The following is a 20,230-nucleotide window of genomic DNA, read 5'->3' on the forward strand; positions in this document are numbered from 1 at the left end:
CAGTAGGAATGACTGAAGCCAAGCAAATCTGCTGGGTAAATAATGTACATTACATAACTTTGCTGGAACTATTTTTCCTTTCAGTTGGAAATTCAATTTTATTTTTAAAAAAATAGCATTAAAGCTGGAACATTAATTAGTATTCCTTATGAAATGAGACGTTCACATATTAACCTTCAACAGGATTGAATTCAACTGTCAAGAAATTATCAGTGCAGTCCAGAAACCTTCTGGGTTGCTTGTGCTCTGCTTTGCTGCTTACACTGACTGAGGGAACACCAAATCCTGCTCAGGACTTGCTCAGAAACTCATGGCCAATGTTCTCTGCCAATCTCCTAATGCAGATCAGCCCAGATTGTGGCTGGGGATGATGCAGGATAAAAAGATGGGAGAGGATATTTACAGTTTTAGGCACTCAACCATCTATAATTGACAAGTATTGGCTCAGTCTTCCCATGGAAAATAAGCTTTTTTATTCCTGTTAATAACAGAGAGCATGAATATCAATCCTTTAAGGACCACAACACTTTGAAAATAATATTTTGAAAGCATTGTGGTCCTTATAATGTTTATACAATAATATTTTGAAAGTGTCAGATATCTAAAAGAATAAAAAACCAAAACAGCTAAACAACCCTGAATATATTTTTAAGGATTTAAGGAATTTGTTTAAAGATCTGTATTTTTTTCCTCTAGGGATTTCCTATTTGTATAAAGAAGCTTTCAGGGCCTTTTTTTTTTTTTTTTTTTAATATATGAAAGAGAAAAAGCAGAATTCTCACTAACACAATGGGTTCACCTGTACTGTGATTTTATAATGCTGAGGACCAGGCCAGGAGCAGAAGGTGGCAGTTCTTGCCCTGAGAATCACAGTGTGACAATGCTAGAGACACCCTAAATACATGGGGGAAATATAAAACAAATCAGTAAAACCTAAGAGAAAAACAACAGCAAAAGTTCAGAGCAGCAAAGATAAAAATATTTAGCAGACAGTACAAGCTTCAGACAAAAAATGCCTTATGGAACATGAAAAATATTTAAAGTATTTTAACAGAGGTGAATATGTAGCAAGGAATAGAAACATCAGCCATAAAATCAACTTCAGCTATGGATATCAGGGCAAAACACAGCAAATGGAAGGTGACTACAACAAAAAAAAATTCCTTATAACAGGAACTGCTAGAAAGTGAATATATTATCAGGAGAGAGGTGTCACCTGAGTCATTTAAGACCAGAGCATACAAAACCTGGAAAAAGTATTTCAGCAAATATAAATATACATAGCAGTGATTAATCTGCCATAGAAAGAAATGACCCTAAAAGTTCTTTTCCATCCATAATTTCTAAGACACTATGAAATATGAACAATGTTCCACTTGGTGTCTCTGGCAATTCCCTGACCCAACCCTATCCATGTTAGAACACAGGGCACTGCTAGGGAAAGGCTTCTTACCAAACATGGAGGGATATTTTGGGAATGGGAAGCACTGAACAGTGCCCAGCTGTGGTGAACTCAGCAGAGAGACCGTGGCAGGAGGAGAAACCGTGGCTCTGAGCTCACTGGCACTTTCCTGGTGGTGGAGCCACAAAGCATGGGAGGGACTCAGCTTTGGGCTGGAAATGATGCCTTGAGAAGGCTGAGCTAGAACAAGGCACCTGAATCCAACTTCCACAGCCATAACCCAGTCCCTGGTGTCTGGAATAGCCCTCTGCCCTGGCAGAATGCAGGCAGCAGAGCAGCAGCACAGCCAGGCTGCAGCCAGCACGGGTGGCCAGGCACAATCAGGTAACTGTAATCCAGGGGACTGCTCACAATGGAAGGATGAGTGCAGAATCAATTATCCTCCCTGCTCCTGGAGCTGCACACATCTCTGCCTCTGGGCAATGGGATTCACTGCTGCATCCCTCTGCTCACTAATGGCAGCAGGAAATTTTTGTTTTGACATCACGATACTCCCAGTTCTTTGTGCCTTTCTGATTCTGAGCCCTTCCCTTGGAGTTCCTAGGAAATATCCTTAACTTCAGGTCCTGACTGCAAAGTCCTTTTGTTCCCTTGGTCAAGTTTTACCCTTTTTTGCTGATTTCAGTGCTCTGATTTTAATTTTATGCTGTTTTTCGTGGAACTGGGGGAGGGAAGTTGGTTGGCTTTCTATGTGAAAACCAGAATTTCAAGCATCACACGCTCTTCTTTGTAACTACCAGAAGAGAAATGGAGTTGTACAGACCAAATCTGCCCCTCTAACTCAGCCAAAGGTGGTTGCACCCCACTGCAGAACTGCCAGCTCAGATTTACTCATCCAAAAATTATTCAGCTGACAACTGGAGGGTTTCCACAGCACCACCCCACTTTGCACTGATAGACTTAAGGGAAAATTAGGAAAACACTTCAGGGGCTGCAGGAGCAACAACTGCAGCACGCCTCTGTAGTCAAGACAAAAGAACTGTTTCTCAACTGTTCTGAAGTGGGTTTTTCTTTCCTTTCTCCAATTTTGTTTGCTCAAGCTGTGAAATGGGGAAATCTTGACCTTCTAACCCCATGTAACCTTCCCAAAAAGTCTTTATTCATCGTGGGCTTTTTCCAGAAAAGCAACAGAAAGTTTTTAATGCAAGGACAGTCATCAACTTCAACACCCATTTATTTCTTTACAATTTCTAAAGAACATGAATTCCATTCCACTCACTCTTTATTCTGTGTGCTGAGGTTGATGATAAACATTCCCCTGCAGTAGGGAATTCAGCACCAAGGAGAATCACAGCATGATTTAGAGGTCACCTGGCCCAACCCTACCTCAAGATATTAAAGCAAGCAGAGAACCTTTCCTTGCAGCCATTCCAGGCTCTACCTAGGATAAAAGACTCAGGAAAGTCTTTATTAATTTGCTGCCTGTGACCTGAGTGATGTTCTCTCAACATCATCTCTCCCAAGTTCCTACAAATCTTAAGAAACCACAGACACAGCAATTTTTAGGTGGAATCTTGGATCAGTCACTTGGGCTGGGTACTTTTAAATTTAGGTTTTTATTTCCTTCAAAAATCTCTTAAAAAAATAAATAAAGTAGTGTGGCACTGTGCCAGTGTCAACCGATGACAGTAGTGAAAAATCCACATTGTATTTGGCCTTGCAAACAAATGAGAGGAACAGAGACTCAAGAAAAAAAGGGGAATACTCCTTTGAAAATGAACAATAAACAAGAGCATCAAAATGATCTGAAAGGGGTTTCAAATTCTCCACTGAAGTGGCACTGAGACATAAATGCCACTTTTAATTTCTTAAGTTAAATAAAATTGCTGAGAAGGAGGAATTACTGATACATTTCTGTATAAATGGGTGTGCACTGCTTGCACAACATCACCACGTCCCAGCATTTAAAGCCCGGCTCCAAATAAGATGGAAACTCCCTTCTTCCAAGGAATCACATGGAAAAGACAAGAGGCCATGGGTACAAATTACTCCTGGGGACATTCCAATTGGACACAAGGGGAAAATTTTTCAAAAGAACAATCAGCCATTGGAACCATCCCCCAGGGAAAAGTTTTGAATTCCCAAACCCTGGGCACCTTTAAGATTTGGCACAAAGGGTGCTGGGTCACCTTGTCTAGACTGTGCCTTTGCCAAGGAAGGTTGGACCAGGTGATCCTTGAGGTCCCTTCCAACCTGGTGCTGTGGGACTCTGTGAATTGAGAAATTCAACTGGCTGCTGGCTGCTTACAGCTGAGGATAAATGAAGATTTGCTGCCACCTATATGTTGCTTTTCTCATGGATTAATTAAAAACAACAATTCTAAAATAAAACCCACCTGCAGAATCTGGGTAGGTATAAAACCTCTACAGCATGTGATATTTTTTTATTTAATAACCCTTCATGGCTTGGCAAAAAATACAATCATGGCAATAAAGAACCATCATTGACCCCTATAATTTCTTTCATTAAAAGGTGTGAGTCAAAATGCCGTGGATCTGCCTTTCCCTAGAATATTTTATGGCCAGGAATTCTTTTAAAGCTTGGCAGTGGTTTTACTTCCAATTTTTTCTCATGTTTACACAGGATGCCTTCAGCTTGCATGCTGTTATAGCACTTTTAGCATGGGAGAAAAGAGAATCAAAAAGTAAAGTAAATGGAAGGAAGAGTAAGATTTATCTTTAGTTTTCTATGGGGAACAAAACCAGAATTGCAGATGCTGTGAATGAGCCAGCTGTGGTTAATCCTATAGAGGTTTTCTCCTGCTCATTTAAATACTGAGATTAGCATTTAGTAACAGAGAATGGAAGAGGATCCAGTCAAATACCTGCTGTATTTACACTGCAATTTTTCACTGTATTACCACTGCAATCCATTGGTAATTACCACTGTAATACACTGCATTACCACTGTGATTTTTCATTCTTTAAAATGCTCAATCACTTTCACCAAAACCTGAAGGATTTGGCTGAAGAGAAATAAAAGTCTTGCAAGAGCCAGACCTAACATTGTGGGTGTTTATTTGGAGCCTCTATTCCTCCCTCTGACCTCCAGGAGCCCCAGCAGCCCTGCTGGGTGCTGTGGGTGCTTCCAGCAGCTCAGAGCTCAGCAGGGATCCCAATGCTCTGCTGGATCAGCTCCCACTGCCGGGCAGGAATGAACTCTGGAGAGGGCTCTGCTTAGGAAAGGGCTCCCTCTCCTGCTCCTGCCGAGACCAAAGCAGCTCTGGGAGGGAAGGGAAATGCTCCCAATCCCTCCCTGCCTGCAGGGATGGAGCACAGACAGGATGGCAGCACATCCTGAGGGTCACCCCCCTTCCAGCCCAGCCCTCCAAAGGTTGGGAAGTGTCAGTGTGTCCAAACACATCAGAGTGAACCACAGAGTTACAGAGTTGTTTAGGTTGGAAAAGATCTCTCAGATCATCAAGTTCAACCAGCACTGCCCTGTCCACCACCAAACCCTGTCCCCAAGTGCCACATCCACACTGCTCCTGAGCGCTTCCAGGGCTGGTGACTCCATCACTGCCCTGGGCAGCCTGTTCCAATGCCTGACCATCATTTCAGTGAAGAAATCTTCCCTAATAACCAAACTAAATCTCCCCTGACACAGCTTGAGCCCATTTCTTCTCCGCCTGTCCCTGTTTCTGGGAGCAGAGCCCGACACCCCCAGGTGTCCCCTCCTGTCAGGAGCTGTGCAGAGCCACAAGGTCCCTCCTGACCCTCCTTTTCTCCAGGCTGAGCCCCTTCCCAGCTCCCTCAGCCTCTCCTGGAGCTCCAGCCCCTTCCCAGCTCTGCTCCCTTCTCTGGATTCGTCCAGCACCTCAAAGTCTTTCTTGTCATGAGGGGCCCAAAAGTGACTCCAGAATTTGAGGTGGCCTCACCAGTGCTGAGTACAGGGGACAGTCCCTGGCCCTGCTGCCACACTACTGCTGACCCAGGCCAGGTGCCATTGGCTTTCTTGGCCACCTGGGCACTCCTGGCTGAGTTCACCAGGAGCACCCCCAGGTCCCTTTCCCACCGGGCAGCTTTTCCAGCCACTCTTCCCAAAGCTGTGGTGCTGGCTGGGATTGTTGTGACCCCCACGTAGGACCCAGCTGCTGACAAGTGAGGTTTGTATCAGACTTTTCACTGGTTTTTAGCAAGAGTCCTCCCAGGGAACTCCATCCAGGGAATTCCACCTCACCTCTGAGGCTCATCCATAATGAACTGTTCATTCATTGATTATCAGGAATACACTCAATAGTCTCAGCTTTGCTGGGGAGCTGCCAAAGGCCACTGAAGCCTTCTTCTCTACCTCAATTAAAGCTGAGTGTGAGGAAAAAATCATCCTGAGAGTGGGAAGGATGGGGCAGCACTACCTTATAGGATCAGCACTACCTTACAGGATCAGTCAAGCTGTATAAAACCAGAGTTTTAAGACTTTAGACTGTGGTACTTTGGCCTATTACACATTAATCTTTTACAAATTAAACGAATGTGGAATGCTGTCACTGTGGAATGCTCTTTTCAGCAAATTTTTGGTTCCAGATAGGAATCAAGTGCCACTCCTGGCCCATCTGCAGCTCTAGCAGATCCCCAGTTTGATAATTCCCACAGCCCCTAACTCATAAATGTACTTATACCTAATGTATAATTGCTTCCTTCTCAATAGGGTCTCAATATATGGTATCTCCATAAGAAATTAAACTGGAAAACAAAATAACAATAATAATTTTAAAACATCAGTGTTAGTGAATAAATTTAAAAAATGCTATGCATCCCACTCTTATATTTTATCCAGAAAGAGAAAAAAAATTAAAGAAACATCAATTAAGAACATAAGAGAGAGAAAAGCCAAAAATATGTATTTGGAGTTCTCTGAGGGAGACACTTTGAAAACTTTTATAGTATGAAATAGTGCAGATAAATAATAAAAACTCTGTTTTAGCATAATACCCCCAGAAATACTCTCACCTGTGGCCTGACAACCGACTCTCAGTTTTCCTGAGGGATCTTTCCTTCTTTTCTCTCCCAGCCCCTGAATGTCTGTGAGGGGCACTCACTTTAAGGCTTTTTTCACTGCTGTCTGCACCAGAGCTTGGAAGAGATTTCCTTTCTTCTGTCTTGGCCCTCTCAGACAGCAGCTTGGAAAAAAAGTCCTCTGGATCTTTGGGGCTGTTCCTTGGTTTTTCAGAGGGAGAACTGCTGTGTGAGCTCAGCACAGTCCTTGATGCAAATTCCAGGGGGGATTTTGTTGGAGATGCTCTGCTTTCCTGCAAATCAGGGCTTGGCACACTCAGGTCATGCTCTTCGTGCTCCTCACCCCTGGGCTGGGCTGGGCTGCTGATGCTCGTGGATCTTTTGGAAAGCCTCCTTTTTTGGGGATCCTGGAAGAAAGAGCCAGGAAAACCACAGATTAAAATTTCACCTTTATCTTTAAATAAACACAAAAACCAAAGGAAAGCTCAAGCACTGATTTCTGAGCTGACCTATTCATTCATTTTTAGAAATCACCTTAGAGGGTAAATCAGATTTTTTAAAATATCAGTAATAAAATAAGACAGACACTTGCACTTAAAATTTTACCAGTATTAAAGATGCTACCTACCATTAAAACATGTTTTCCATGATTTTACCAGGAACAACAACAAATTACCTCCTAAGAACTTAATTTTGGGGTTGGATCCAGCTCAGAAAATCAAGCTATATAAGATATTTTACTGGTATCTACCACTATAGGTATCTAGTCTTTACGTCTAAATCAGAGATATTTACAAATATCCAACTAATTCATTGAATTTCCATATGCTCTTCAGTACTACCTAAATGTCATAGTTAAATATTTTTATTTCTCATAATCACAAGCTTAATTTTACACTGGAAAAGTCCCTGTCGTTATATAAAAGAAGCATAAAGGAAAAAAAAATAGGCAAGAAAATTTTAACTGTGCTTTGAAAGCACTTCTTGGTGGAATATTGTCTGATTTGATCAATTCAGAAACATATTTTCAACTGAAAGCAATTTTCAGTTCCAAACTGCTACTGATTAAATGTGGGGTCTTGGAAAAACCAGAGAACAGACACTGTGAATGTAACAAAGCAATTTTCATCGGAAAATGGAAACCCAAATCTGTCAAGAGGTTTCAAGAATGGGAAAGATTTATGAAGGAATTCAGTGACCTGAGATCACAGACGTGCAGGGGGTGGTTGCCTGCAGTGGCTACATCTGAAATTCTGAATGAAGCAGAAGGATTTCCCTAACTTACCCCTTCTTTTCAGCCTGCAGATTTAATGCATTAACATGCAGAAGCCATTTGAACATTATTTGCAAGTGACTTTTTTATCCCAGCAGGCTGGATATAAAATCCATGGGCAAGTCAAACATTTTGTAAAGTGTTGGGAATCACCTCTGGTGGACTTGCCACTGGTCCAGCCATCATTCCTCTGGCAATGAGACCAGCCCTGGGCCTGGACTTCTCCTTCCCTGTGGATTTCAGCTCCTCAGAAATCACAGCTGCTTTTAAATCCTCTCGACTGTCTTGTAACTTCTTGTCCCAAGCACAGGGTAGGTTACTGCTGTGGGTTGTCCCTGTGTGGCATTTTTCACTTCTGTGCTGATGTTTTCTGGGTGGAGGGATTTTATCCAGGGGATTCTCAGCATCATACCTAGAGGGAAGAAAGAGGAAAAGCTTAAAACTGCAAAGTTATGCACAAGTAAATTAATAAAACCAGCTAATTAGAGCACTGCTGTCAAGTTAAGTTACATTTTTATCTCAAAATGGTAAACAAATGCAGTCACTTTTCACCTAAACATCTATATGTAGGACTTCAGGACATTATGCCATCATTATGATGAGTCACAATTGGTTATAATGTGGGTAACACCATCCCATGCTTACTTATTTGGATGTAAAAAGGGTTCAAACTGAGAGAGGAGAAATTTACATTCAATATTGGGAAGAAATTGTTCCCTGTGAGGGTGGGCAGGCCCTGGCACAGGGTGCCCAGAGCAGCTGTGGCTGCCCCTGGATCCCTGGAGTGTCCAAGGCCAGGCTGGATGGGGCTTGGAGCAGCCTGGGACAGTGCAAGGTGTCCCTGCTTATGGCAGGGGATGGAATGAGATGAGTTTCTAGCTTTCATCCAGCCCAGTCCAATCTGTGATTGTATGACTGTGCACCATAGCAGAAAGTACAATTTATTTGTTGTATCACACAGGTCCTAAGCTACACCCAGCAGTTCTCGTTCCGTCTCCATCTGTATGAAAATTTCTCAACACTTTTGCTCACATCCTCTGTTCTCCTGTAACTTTGACTCCACTGACACCTTTCACTCTTTGTTCAGCTGTAGAATACTTATTTTAGTCCAAAAAAAAAAGCACTTTTGTGATGGAAATTATTTTACTGAGTAGTTCCCAGTTCCGTGTCTGTTTATAAATTTATAAATTCTGTGTAACTCAAAAACACTCACCTTCCTTAATACAAGGAAACAAATCCCTGAACTTGTTCTTCCCTCTGGGATGTTTTCCTCCATCCTAATTCATTGTAAAACAACTCTGTAAGTTGAAACTTGTACTACAAAAAAGTTCCCTTAATTTACCCATTTTTTTTAAGAGTGTGTCTCATGTGGTGAGGACACGCTGTGTATAATGTGTGTGATGCCTTGTGCAGGCTGACCTAGAACAGAGACTGGACAGAGTTAAAGAATAAAGCAGGGATTTATTCCAAGGATCTCCTCCATGGATCCACCTTGGGCAGCACAAGAGCCCAGCCAGGGCTGCACCCAAGATGAACCCAAATGGTCCCAAAATGCACGAGCGCTCACGGGGTCTCTCCCTGGGATCAGCTCTGCTCCATGTGCACATTGCAGTTCAGTGTCCAATTCCAGCTCAGCCCCTGCACTCCCATCCTGCTTGTTTTTCTCTCTCCAGCCCACGGGGTTTGTGCTCCTGGGCTGAGATTTGGATCATTTGTCCTTGGTGCCCAGCTGGAGCAGGAATTGTTTTGTCTCCCTGCTCTGTGCACAGAGCTCACCATGCCCTGATGTGAAGCTCAGACCCACACACTAAAGCAGCACAGAATCTGAAAATATAAAAGCTAAAACCTGAGGCATCATGTATGTAAACTGAAGGGAGCCTGACCTGCCTCTGGAATCATCAGGAAAAGTAAGGACTGCTACTCCCAACCCCTCACTGCCAAGGGCTGCTGGCTCAGAGGCTGCTTTAAGTTACAGACACTGACAGCAACCTCCAGGAGCAAAGTGAGAAGCAAAGCAGACTCATTAATAAGGAAGCAGAGCAGAGTCCTGTCTGGTTAAACCTCCACCCCTGAAAGCACTGTTAAAAGTTACACAGGTGGTTGAAATTAAAACTGATTTCAGGCACTGGCTGGCTGACCTTGGCAATCCCTGGTTTTCCTTCGCTCAAAGAGGATGGCGATGGTGAGGATGAGCCTCAGGGCAGAGGTAGATGGGTCATTGGGAAGAAATTCTTCCCTGTGAGGGTGGGCAGGCCCTGGCACAGGGTGCCCAGAGAAGCTGTGGCTGCCCCTGGATCCCTGGAAGTGCCCAAGGCCAGGTTGGATGGGGCTTGGAGCAGCCTGGGATGGTGGACTGGGATGTATGAGATGATCTTTAAGGTCCTTCCAACATTAACACCACTGGGCACTGCTGTGCCCTCCCAGTGTCAGGGACTCCCCTGTGGGAGAGATCCATGAAAGGGAAAGAGAAAGGGATTAAAAAAACAAACACAGGAAGGAAAAAAAGGGGAAAAAAGTCTTTGCACTGCCTCCTTTTCAAGTGTTGCTTCTGAGCTCAACTTAAAACATCTTGGCTTTCTTCCCCTATAAGAAATGACTTCATAGGTTTTTTTCATGCACTGATGCTCAGACTTGGCTGCTTTGAGCATGTTGCATTTAGGAGGAAGAACAAAACCTGATTAATTCCTTGAGGGTGGAGGCTGGGAAGCTGAATTACACTTCTGTGCCCATTTTAAAAGCTTTCTATGGAAGTGCAGGACTGTTAATCCTTTCTGAGGCACCAATAAATGAAAAACTTGGTTACATGCCATTTTCAGGTATTCTGCAAGGTCTGAACCTACACTATTTGTAACAACACTGAATTTAAGACAGCAAAACTTGCTTTTGCCTATGTAAGGCATGAATATATTCATAGTTTGAGCACAGGTGGCTTGTTTTACCTCCAAACCTGCTTCAATTTGAGTACTTCCAATGTAAAAGGCATGAAATCTCCTAGTTCAACATGCTTCAGTGACTGAAAGATGCAATTGAGGTTATCAGTCTTCATAATTGGCAGGGAAGATAAAAGACCATTTTTGAAGGGTGGCTTGCACAGGAAATTTTAACAATCTGCAAAGTTAAGCTTGGTGTTACGAGGATAACTAACAAAACAAAGTTGAGCTCAAGATATAAATGATAAAACATTTAACAAACTTTTCCTTCATCAAGAAAAAATAAGTGAATACACAGGGCAAAGAGAAATAAAGAGAAATAAATCAGACTGTACCTGGAGGCCTGAGTTTTGCTCTCATCCAGAGCACTGGCATTGCCATGCTCCTCATCCAGGAGGTCGGGTGGGTGGGATGCTGAGCTCTTGCTCTGAGGAGCTGCCAGAGCAGAGCTGGAACCAGAGCTCCTGGAAGTGCCACGGTGCTCCAGAAAGTAATTAGTAATAATTTCCAGCAGTGTTTTCAGTGGGTTCTCCTTTGCCTGGCCAAAAAGAGAAAGTGGGGGAAATTAATTTGCAGAGAATTCTCAAAGCCTGACAGAAGGCTCACACAGCGTGTGCATCTCTGTGCAAACCTTGAGATGAGAAATGCTGACTTAGAAATGCCATGGAATGGACAGACATTGCTGAGAGAGGAATGGAACCAGGAACAAGCTTCAAAGGATGGCCTTGCAAATAAGACTGGGTACTTTGGAGAATCAGAACTATGAAAAATACATTGTAATAAGACCCACAAGGGATAATTTTAGATAATTAGCTTTGAGGCATTTACAACATGGTGTGGCTAAAGCTGATAAGCCAAGAAACATTTATAATGTATTGTAATTAGGAAATAGTTGGCTTCTGATTGTGATGGTGTGAATGATAACATCTCTGTTGTCTCACCCTTCTCATGAGACTGAAAATGGAATAAAAGTGTTTAAAACACCTCTCAGTTGCCCCAGCTCTGGGTCAGAAAAGGGAATAATTCAACAATAAAGTTATGGTGACTATTGAAACACTGTGCTAGTCTTGCTGCAGGACATGATTTTTACAGTGTACAGCTACTGAACATTTTAACTGTTTTCTAGAGTTACCTGAGGGTGTATCCCAGGAGTGACTGTAAAACAATCCAGGGAAATGGAAGACAGCAGCTAGAGAAGGTCAAGAGCTCAAGGGTACTGCTGTGTTAAGTGAAGGAAGCAGGACACAAAAAAGCAACCTGTCACGGTGATTTCTGACTCTCATTTTAGCTAAACATTCCAAAGTGTGGAAAGTGTGCTAGGATGCACCTTTTCTACACTGGGAGAGGTTTTTTTGAAGTGGAATTTATAGACTTTATATGAAGATACCAGAAGGATTGTGATGCCTCAAGTTATGAGTGAACTGTTTACATTGCATTTCCAAGGATAATAAATACCAGAAGTGTAATTTCCATCTGCTGTGCCACATATAAAGCTGCAAATAGAAATGGGCGTGCAAGGACACTTCCACATGGTGCCAGGTATTCCCTCACCTTGTTCTGCTTGTACAGGGAGTGCAGGTGCAGGACATTCCTGAGCTCATTCCTGTTGTTGATGCTGAGCGCAGAGCGGGGAAGCTCCCGGTCCATGGTGCTGATGGTTTTCTTCAAACCCTGAGAAGGAAAAGCGTCAAACCCCAAAGGTTTTACTCTGGGTTTTGTTGGGTGTGACATGAAACTTGTGGGTGGCAGCAGTTTGTAAGCAGGTAACCCTCAGAACCTGTGCTGTAATGGTACAAAATTGAATTATAGCAGCCCATGGATGTGAGAATAATTGAGGTGGCCACGTGAGATGGAAATTGCTGAGCAGAAAAAGCCAAAAACCTCTATGCAGGTGACTTCAGCGGCTGAACAGCCTCCTAGGACTGATGGTGTGTATGAAAGGCCCTGAGCTGAAGTTATTCCAGGCAGCCTCAGGTTGGAAATCAGTCAGACCTCCACGGCACCAGCTGGTTTGGGGTCTTCAGACTTCAACTTTCAGTCTGTGGTCAGCACCCATGAGCACCTCAGAGACAAAACCCACGGGCATCTCACTCTCTGGGGGGAGACACGGATTTATTGTGAGTTGGATCCCAAAATCATTTAAGTGGTACAGCACCAGGCTACTATTTTGAGAGAGAAAGCCCTGATTCCTTCTGTGGAGGGTTACTGTCACAACAAAGGATTTCTTTTTCTGCTGACAAGAGTGTCTGGCTCGGATTTATGAAATTCAGGGCAAGTTGTGGTAAATAAAGGATCATTATCCCTGCAGGCTCTGATGTGTATGAAAGATCTGGGGGGGAGCAGAAGCAAAAAGGATTATCAGCACCCCTTGTTTTGAAAATGTGAATTTGGATACAGGATGCAAAACATGAGACTGAGGTTTGTGTAACACTTAATGGGACAGTGGCTGCTTAATTTCTGATATAACTCATTCCTGACACAGGGGGTCCAACATCAGCAATATTTCCTAAGGAGTGAAGATAAATACAAAGTAATAGGTGCTGCTACATGGAAATGTGAAGGTGGTTTCCAGTCTGCCCAATCCCACACTCCCCACATGCCTGTGTAGTCCAAAATTCGCTTTATAGTATTAAAAGTTGTGACAGGTACAATGGCCTCTTTCCTCCCTTTACCTCAATTCCTTTCCCCCTTGCCAAAAAATGGGGTTTCTGCTGAGGTGTTACTGAAAACTGGGGGGGAAAAAATGCATGTTACCAGTTTCTCTAAAACTGTTACCTTCTGCCTTAATTTAAAAAATAAATATTTTAAAAAATAGGCTTTGTATGCCCCTTGCAAACAGAAGGGCCACAGCAAAAACAAGAAATTAACGAACAAAAAAAAAAAGAAAGAAAATTTTAATTAAAAAAAAAATAGACAACAAGAAAAGCCAAACCAAAAATCAAGTTTCTTGTTTTAATTCCCAGTCTCGAAGGCGGGCGTGGGTCAGGATGGGCTTCCCCCGAGCAGCAGGAAGCAGCTCCACGGCCGGCAATAAAAGGGCACTGTGGGAGATGTAGTCCGGCTGCTCACCCCAAGCCTCCCCCGCTCCCCGTTTGGGTCGGGATAAACCCCCGAGCATCCCGAAATCCCCCTTTTCCCCGCTGCCGTGCCCGGCGGGGCTCAGCCCGCAGGGAATCCGCACAAGTTTACCTTTCTACTGAGAAACTCTCTCACCAGTGATGCGGCCACGGCTTCCACGAAGGCGCTGTCCATGTTTTAAGGCCAAAGAAGGGGATTTGGGGTGCGGGGATGCTGCGCTGGCCGGGGCGGCGATGCCGGGGGGACCGCGGCATCGGGAACGGGGAAATGAAGGGAAACGAACGGGGAAATGATGGGAAACGGGAAACGGGAAACGGGGACAGCTCCTCCCACGGGCCGGGAGGGAGGGAGGGAGGGAGAGGCGGAGAGAAATTTGGGATGGAGGGAAGTTGTGGAGAAGGGAAAAAAAAAAAGAACCACAAACGAACAAGAAACAACAACAACAAAGAAAGAAAAAAAAAACAGAAAAATATCGCCAAAAAAAACATAAGCAAAAAAAAAAGCTCAAAAAACAAAACAAAAAACAAAACAAAACAAAAAAACCCAAAAAAAGGGAAAAAAAACCCAAAAAGCCCACCAAAAAAAAACAAAAACAAAACAACAAAAAAAAACCCAAACAAAAAAACCCAAACAAAACAAACCCCAAAAACCAAAAGCAAAAAAAATCAAAAAAACCAAAAAACACCCCAAAAACCAAAACAAAAAACCCATAAAAAAAACAAAAAACCCATTTAAAAAAAACCCAAAACAAAATAAACGCAAAAAGACCCCCACAAAAAATTTTAACAAAACAAAAAAAACCCCAAAAACAATCAAAAACCACACACAAAAAAAAAAAAACAAATTAAAAAACCTAAAGAACCCACAAAAACCCAAAACCCCAAAAACCAAAACTGAAAAAAAACACAAAAAAACCCCACAAAAAACCCACAAAAAACCAAACAGAAAAAAACAACCAAACAAAAAAACAACCCAAACCCAAAAAACAAACGAAACTTAAAAAACAAATTTGAAAGAAAAGAATTCCATTATAAGTTATGTTGTAAATCCCAAATGTAGTTTTTGTTTTTCGTATTGATGTGTTAAGTTTTGTTTTGCAAGTTATAATTGGGAAAAATAGAATTCACTGCTTAGGGTTTTTAAAAGTTTAATAATAATAATAACAATAATAATAACAATAATAATAATAATAATAATAATAAAAATTATATTAATTATAATTATATATTCTACATTATAATTATTATAATAATTCTATATATTGTTTATTTCCTTATTCTATAATTATATTATAATTAATTATTATATAATTCTATATTAACTATAGTCATTGTATAGACAATTAAATAAATAATAATTATAGATTATTATGATGATTATTATTGTTGTTGTTGTTGTTACTATTATTGTAATAGGATAAAAAAGGGACAATATTTCCAGCTGGGGTGCTCCTGGCCAACAGCCAGAGAACACACTGGTATATACAGACAATGTTATTTTTATACTCTTACATTGCTGACATACATGCATATTCATGTGCTTCATGCATTATTCAAACATTCTTTGGAACTTTCTGATGTTTTTGGAGCCCCTTTTTCCAACTTCTTTACACTCTGGTTTATCTGCATGACATGCTGTGTGTCAGATCGATATATTTTATTTCTTCTTGTGCCTCCATCCTGCTGTTTGCCATCCTCTGACAGGATTTTGGTGTGTGCTCCTGAATTTTAACATGGTATTCTCTAATTGTTCTCTGGTTTGTGTCAGGGTTATCTCATCCCTTGGACAGGTTGGTCAGTGCATGGCCTTACACAAAAGGTTTTAGTTACACAAAAGCCTTTTTGTTTTTCTTTATGTTTTGCACAGGTCTGTAACACAATACATTCATCATTTCCATAAGTGATACATAGATATTATATTCATTACACTCCTATTTCTATGAGCAATACAGTGCAGACTTAAGCTGATAGATTACATTATACTAAATGCAGCTAAAAGGAGTTATAATTGGTACTACTTCTAAATAGTTATAATCACTAACAACATGCATAGGCTAATGTATAAATGCAAAAGCCAATATTATCTGGTCATTTTTCACATTATTGATGACCAATATCCTAATATAGTTAGGAATTTTATTTTATTTTTATTTCATTTCATTTTATTTTATTTTATTTGTATTACAACAAATAATAAAATATAAATTATTAATATATTTATATATGAAATAATTATTATTATATATTATTAATTTATATAGAAATAATTATTATATATTATTAATTTATATAGAACCGCTCTGAGATAGGGAGCGGATTTATGATGATTTCATTCTTTATTTTTATGAACTATACATAGTTATCTGTAGTCAAATAGTCATGTGCTAATTCAACTTTTAACCGTGTGTGTGCCTTTAGTAAAGTGGCGCTCTCTGAGTAAAGCTGTATAAAACAAAAAAAAACAAAAAAAGAAAGAAAAAAAAACCCACCAAAAAAAAAAAAAAGGACAAAAAAGAAGAAAAAAGAAGAAAAAAAAAAAGAAAAAATATTGCAGCTGCTAAGTAAAGCTGAATTTCTCACACTGGCAGTGTCTGGGGTGGGAGACTGATCAGCTGAGCCTTTCTTTGCAGGTTATACCTGCATTAGCCAGTGATGTAATGTACTGCAGCTGCTAAATAAAGCTGAATTTCTCACACTGGCAGGTCTGGGGTGGGAGCCTTTCTTTGCAGGTTATACCTGCATTAGCCAGTGATGTAATGTGATCAAGGCTGAGATTGTCGTGCCATTTTTGGGCCAGAGGAGCTGATTAAAGTACCCTGTGCCTCTGGGTGTTGAGATTCCACAGCCTGGCCAACTTCTTCCAAAATCTGGCCCCTCTTGTGTGGGTAATTTTCCCTGTCTGTTTCAAATTTCCCCTGCTGTGCTCCTGGCTGTTCTGTCTCACCCCTTGAACTGAGCCCTTCCATCTGAGTGTTTTACTCTGTGTTTTACTCTTCCCTCACAGACAATATTGCACAATAGTTGCCTATAAAGCCTTCCCAAGTCTTTTATTCCACTTTTTTCAATGAATTATGCACAGACTCCATCCAAACCCCTCTGATGAACAGAGGATCAGGCTGAGTTTTAGGTATTGAACTTGTTGCTGCTCCAACATCATGTCAGGCGCAGGCTCTCACTGCAGTGTAGCTGACCTGGCTTGCTGTGTCCCTTCAGAGCCCCCCAAATAATTCCAGGTGTGTTGTTAAGCTCAATTATATCTCTGACTTAAAGTTTTGGAACACAGTGGGTGTTCCCAGTGTTGTTTCATTTCTCTCAGGGCTGTGGCCCACTGCTTCTTTCAGCCTCCAGCCCGGCAAGCTGCATCCCTGCCCTGGGAAGGACCTCCTGGAGGCCAGGTTGTGCAGATTGTCATCAGATCTGAGTCTTCTGCCAAGTTAAGCTGAGTCTGAGGCGTTCAGTTTTCTGCAGAGCTGCTGTGGTGGACTCCAGTCTTGGTATTAACCACCTGCATGACTTTTTGGAGATGAGATTCCCATTCTCTGAGATTCCCTTTCTCCAAGGCCTTCAGAATGGTTTTTGGTTGCATTGGGTAGCAGCGTCTGCCAAGGTGTGATGCTCTTGAGGCACAGAGGTGCCTGCCCACCTCATCCCCGTGGTGCTAAAATTTGATTATTCTCCTTCATGTCAGCGACAGCAAGCCCTGTTTGGCAGCACGATGCTCTGTAATCCACAGACAAGAAACCAGCTTGCAATGGTTTCACTGAGAAGAAAATCCCTTTTTTCTTAACCCACCAGCTGCATCCCACCTGCTCCAGTTTCCCAGCTGCTGCAGAGGGATTCCTGAGGCACATTTCCCACATTTCCCTAATCTCTGTTCTGAGCAAAGGGCACAGCAGCCACACTCTGGGGACGTGGCACTGCTGTCTGTGCAGGTCTGTTAATCAACAGGAACTGGGGCTGCCTTGTGGGTTTCTGGTTTTAATCAGTCCTGGAGCTCACAAGTGTCCCTGTCCCTGCTCCAGGGTGGGAGGCAGTCACGGCAGGCACGTGGGGTCACCTCCTGTCACTCAGCAGCTGCAGCTGCAGGACAATTTGGCTGGTTCAGCATCCCCAGCTGCTGATCATATGCAGTCTAAAAACATTCTTCTGGTTAGGGGCTAAGGGAGGTACTTCCAGTGATTTAAGAGTTCCAGCAATCCAGCAAATGGGAGGTCTGGAAAGACTCTTTAAAGTTTTCTCTGAGCATTGTGGTATCTGTAAATACCATTATTTTCCAAAGTGGGTAACACTCAATGAGTATAACAGCTCTGGCTTTTAAGAGACACCTGTAGCTGGCTGGCAACTTTTTGGTAGAGAATTTAGAATACAATAAAGCCTGATACTAATGCAAAGCAATTAGAACAAAAGTAATTATGTATAGCTTGTGTAAGCATACACAGCTAGGTGTGTGCTGCAGTTTGTCGGCTCCTTTGTTCTCTGCTCTGTGCTTTGGAGGACATAATTGCACTTAAGCTTGATGTTTTATGCTCTGTTTAAGGTTAGTTAATGTTCCTGCTCTATTTAATGTCTAGTTAATGTTCCTGTGGGTTTTTGTGGAAATGCAGAACATTTCATTGTATGTAACAGCAGAAAGTGAAATGCATTAAAAGAAATTTAAATGTCAAATCCATCAACTTGTTGTGAACAAAAGGCATTTTTGTAAATAGTGGGGTTGGAGAGTGGCTGACTTGTACAGGAAAGGAATTGGCTGGTATTTGTGGTGATGAACAAGAAAGTTGGCTGATCACCTTGTGTTGGAACCCTGGGTGATGAGAATTTCAGGTTTTCTGTCCTTCCAGGCACTGACCCCCAAGAGAACACTGCACTGACCTGAGGCCCTGGAGAAGCTTCCAAAATGGAATGACAGAACTGGGATTGTGGGTGTGGAGTTTGAATAGAAGGGTGTGATATCACAGTGTGGGAAACTCAGAGTGTAAGTGTTTAGAATATAGTAATAGATAGAAAGCAAGATGGAGGTTTTGGGGTGGAGGCTGGTCCTTCTTCTTCACCTTCTTCTCCATGGGTTTGGGTGGTTGTTGCCAAAGCTTTTTTTTTTTTTTTTTTTTGGTCCACAGTTGCTTATTTTTCTATTGCCTGTCTCTTTTTTTCACCCCTTAGCTCGTTCAGAAGAGCTAGGGGGTAAATGAGTTAAAAGCACAAGAAAGAAGCAGATGAGTCAGACCTCTGAATATACACAGGGCCATAGAATAGAGAGTAACTTACCTGGGAGAGTAGTTGGAAATAAAGCTTCATGAGCACACAGGACAGACTGCACTGACCTGGCTCACAAAGACAAACAGCCCTGGCTGCTCACAGCCAGCCCCTTCTAACTCCTGAACTTTCTATTTGCCTTGTATCAGGGTACCAGAAATGTGTGTGACATTTCCTCTGCACAGAGGATGGGGATGTGACCCTGTGAGATCTAAACCCCACAGAGCCAAGGGGGTGAATAATTTCCCTCAGCATTTCTTCTCAGTTCACAGGCCATGCTCCTTTTGGATGCTGCCAGCTGCCTTTGCTGCCAGGACACATCACCTGCTGCCTGCTAAGACCTCCATGTCCTTTCCCACAGACTATTCCCAGTCACCACCTTTTCCTTCATGCAGAAATCTGTACTGGGAGGACTCATTTCATCATTTCCCCACAAACTGAAGGGAAGCTGAGCAGTTTGTGTGTCCTTGGGGAGAAGTTTTGGCCTCTTCTTGAAGCAGCTGAAACATTTTATCTTTCATCAGTGGCTGAGGACCTCTCTGGATGCCCACAACTGTTCAAAGATCCTGGACAGCAGCCTTGCCATGACCCCAGTCATGGGTGTGAGAGAAGCAGCACTTCTTGGAGTCCTTAAAAGCTTCTACAAACATGTCCTGGCTTTTCTGACACCATCTCCACGTGCCTTGGTAGCATTTCTAAATTCCTCCGTTGCACCCTACAATCTGTCACGGAGCTCCAGTCGTTCAGGCCTCTTGTGTTGATGTTCTCATGGTGTTCCTTGACCCATGTGAGGGAGCAGCAAGTACCCAAAGGCTGGGTGAGCCTGGCAGCTTCTCCTCAGCATCCCTGATCCAAGGCCAAGGGAAGGAGTGAATCTCCCTGGACAGGGAGGTGGTTCTTTGTCCTCTGGTTCTGGTTCCAGACCCCAAGGCAGGAGCTCTGAAATGATTTGCACCACTAATGTGGGCAGGTAAGTGGTTTGATTCCTGGCCAGCTTCTGAAATGTCTTTGGAAAGGGGATGAAACTGCCCTTTGAGGCCTCATGAGAGAAGCTGAAACAGATTGCCTAGACACCCCAGACAGAAATGGATGCCCCATCCCTGGAAACATTCAAGGTCACGTTGAACAAGATCAACCTGATCTGGTTGAAGATGTCCCTGACCATGACAAGAGGGTTGGACTAAATGAGTTGTAAAGGTCCCTTCTAACCCAAACCATTCCATGATTCTGTGATGCCTATGTTCCCTGGAGTTGGGACTGACCTTCCTTTGTCTAAATGTCA

General features: G+C 42.5%; 1 protein-coding gene across 1 annotated transcript in view; it reads right to left on the minus strand.

The window, feature by feature from the left end:
- MINDY4 (MINDY lysine 48 deubiquitinase 4) overlaps positions 1-13,939 on the minus strand; it is a 70,707-nt gene extending 56,768 nt beyond the window's left edge. Inside the window, exons 1-5 of the mRNA XM_041490173.1 lie at positions 13,811-13,939; positions 12,173-12,292; positions 10,957-11,159; positions 7,845-8,103; positions 6,413-6,825 (exon numbers count right to left, since the gene is read on the minus strand). Coding sequence (XP_041346107.1) covers positions 6,413-6,825; positions 7,845-8,103; positions 10,957-11,159; positions 12,173-12,292; positions 13,811-13,873 — 1,058 coding nt within the window. The 5' untranslated portion in view covers positions 13,874-13,939. The remainder of the gene's footprint in view (positions 1-6,412; positions 6,826-7,844; positions 8,104-10,956; positions 11,160-12,172; positions 12,293-13,810) is intronic.
- Positions 13,940-20,230: the final 6,291 nt, after the last annotated feature.

This window comes from Pyrgilauda ruficollis, unplaced genomic scaffold (genome assembly GCF_017590135.1).
Source record: "Pyrgilauda ruficollis isolate IOZ18807 unplaced genomic scaffold, ASM1759013v1 scaffold12, whole genome shotgun sequence".
In the NCBI taxonomy this organism is placed as follows: domain Eukaryota; kingdom Metazoa; phylum Chordata; class Aves; order Passeriformes; family Passeridae; genus Pyrgilauda; species Pyrgilauda ruficollis.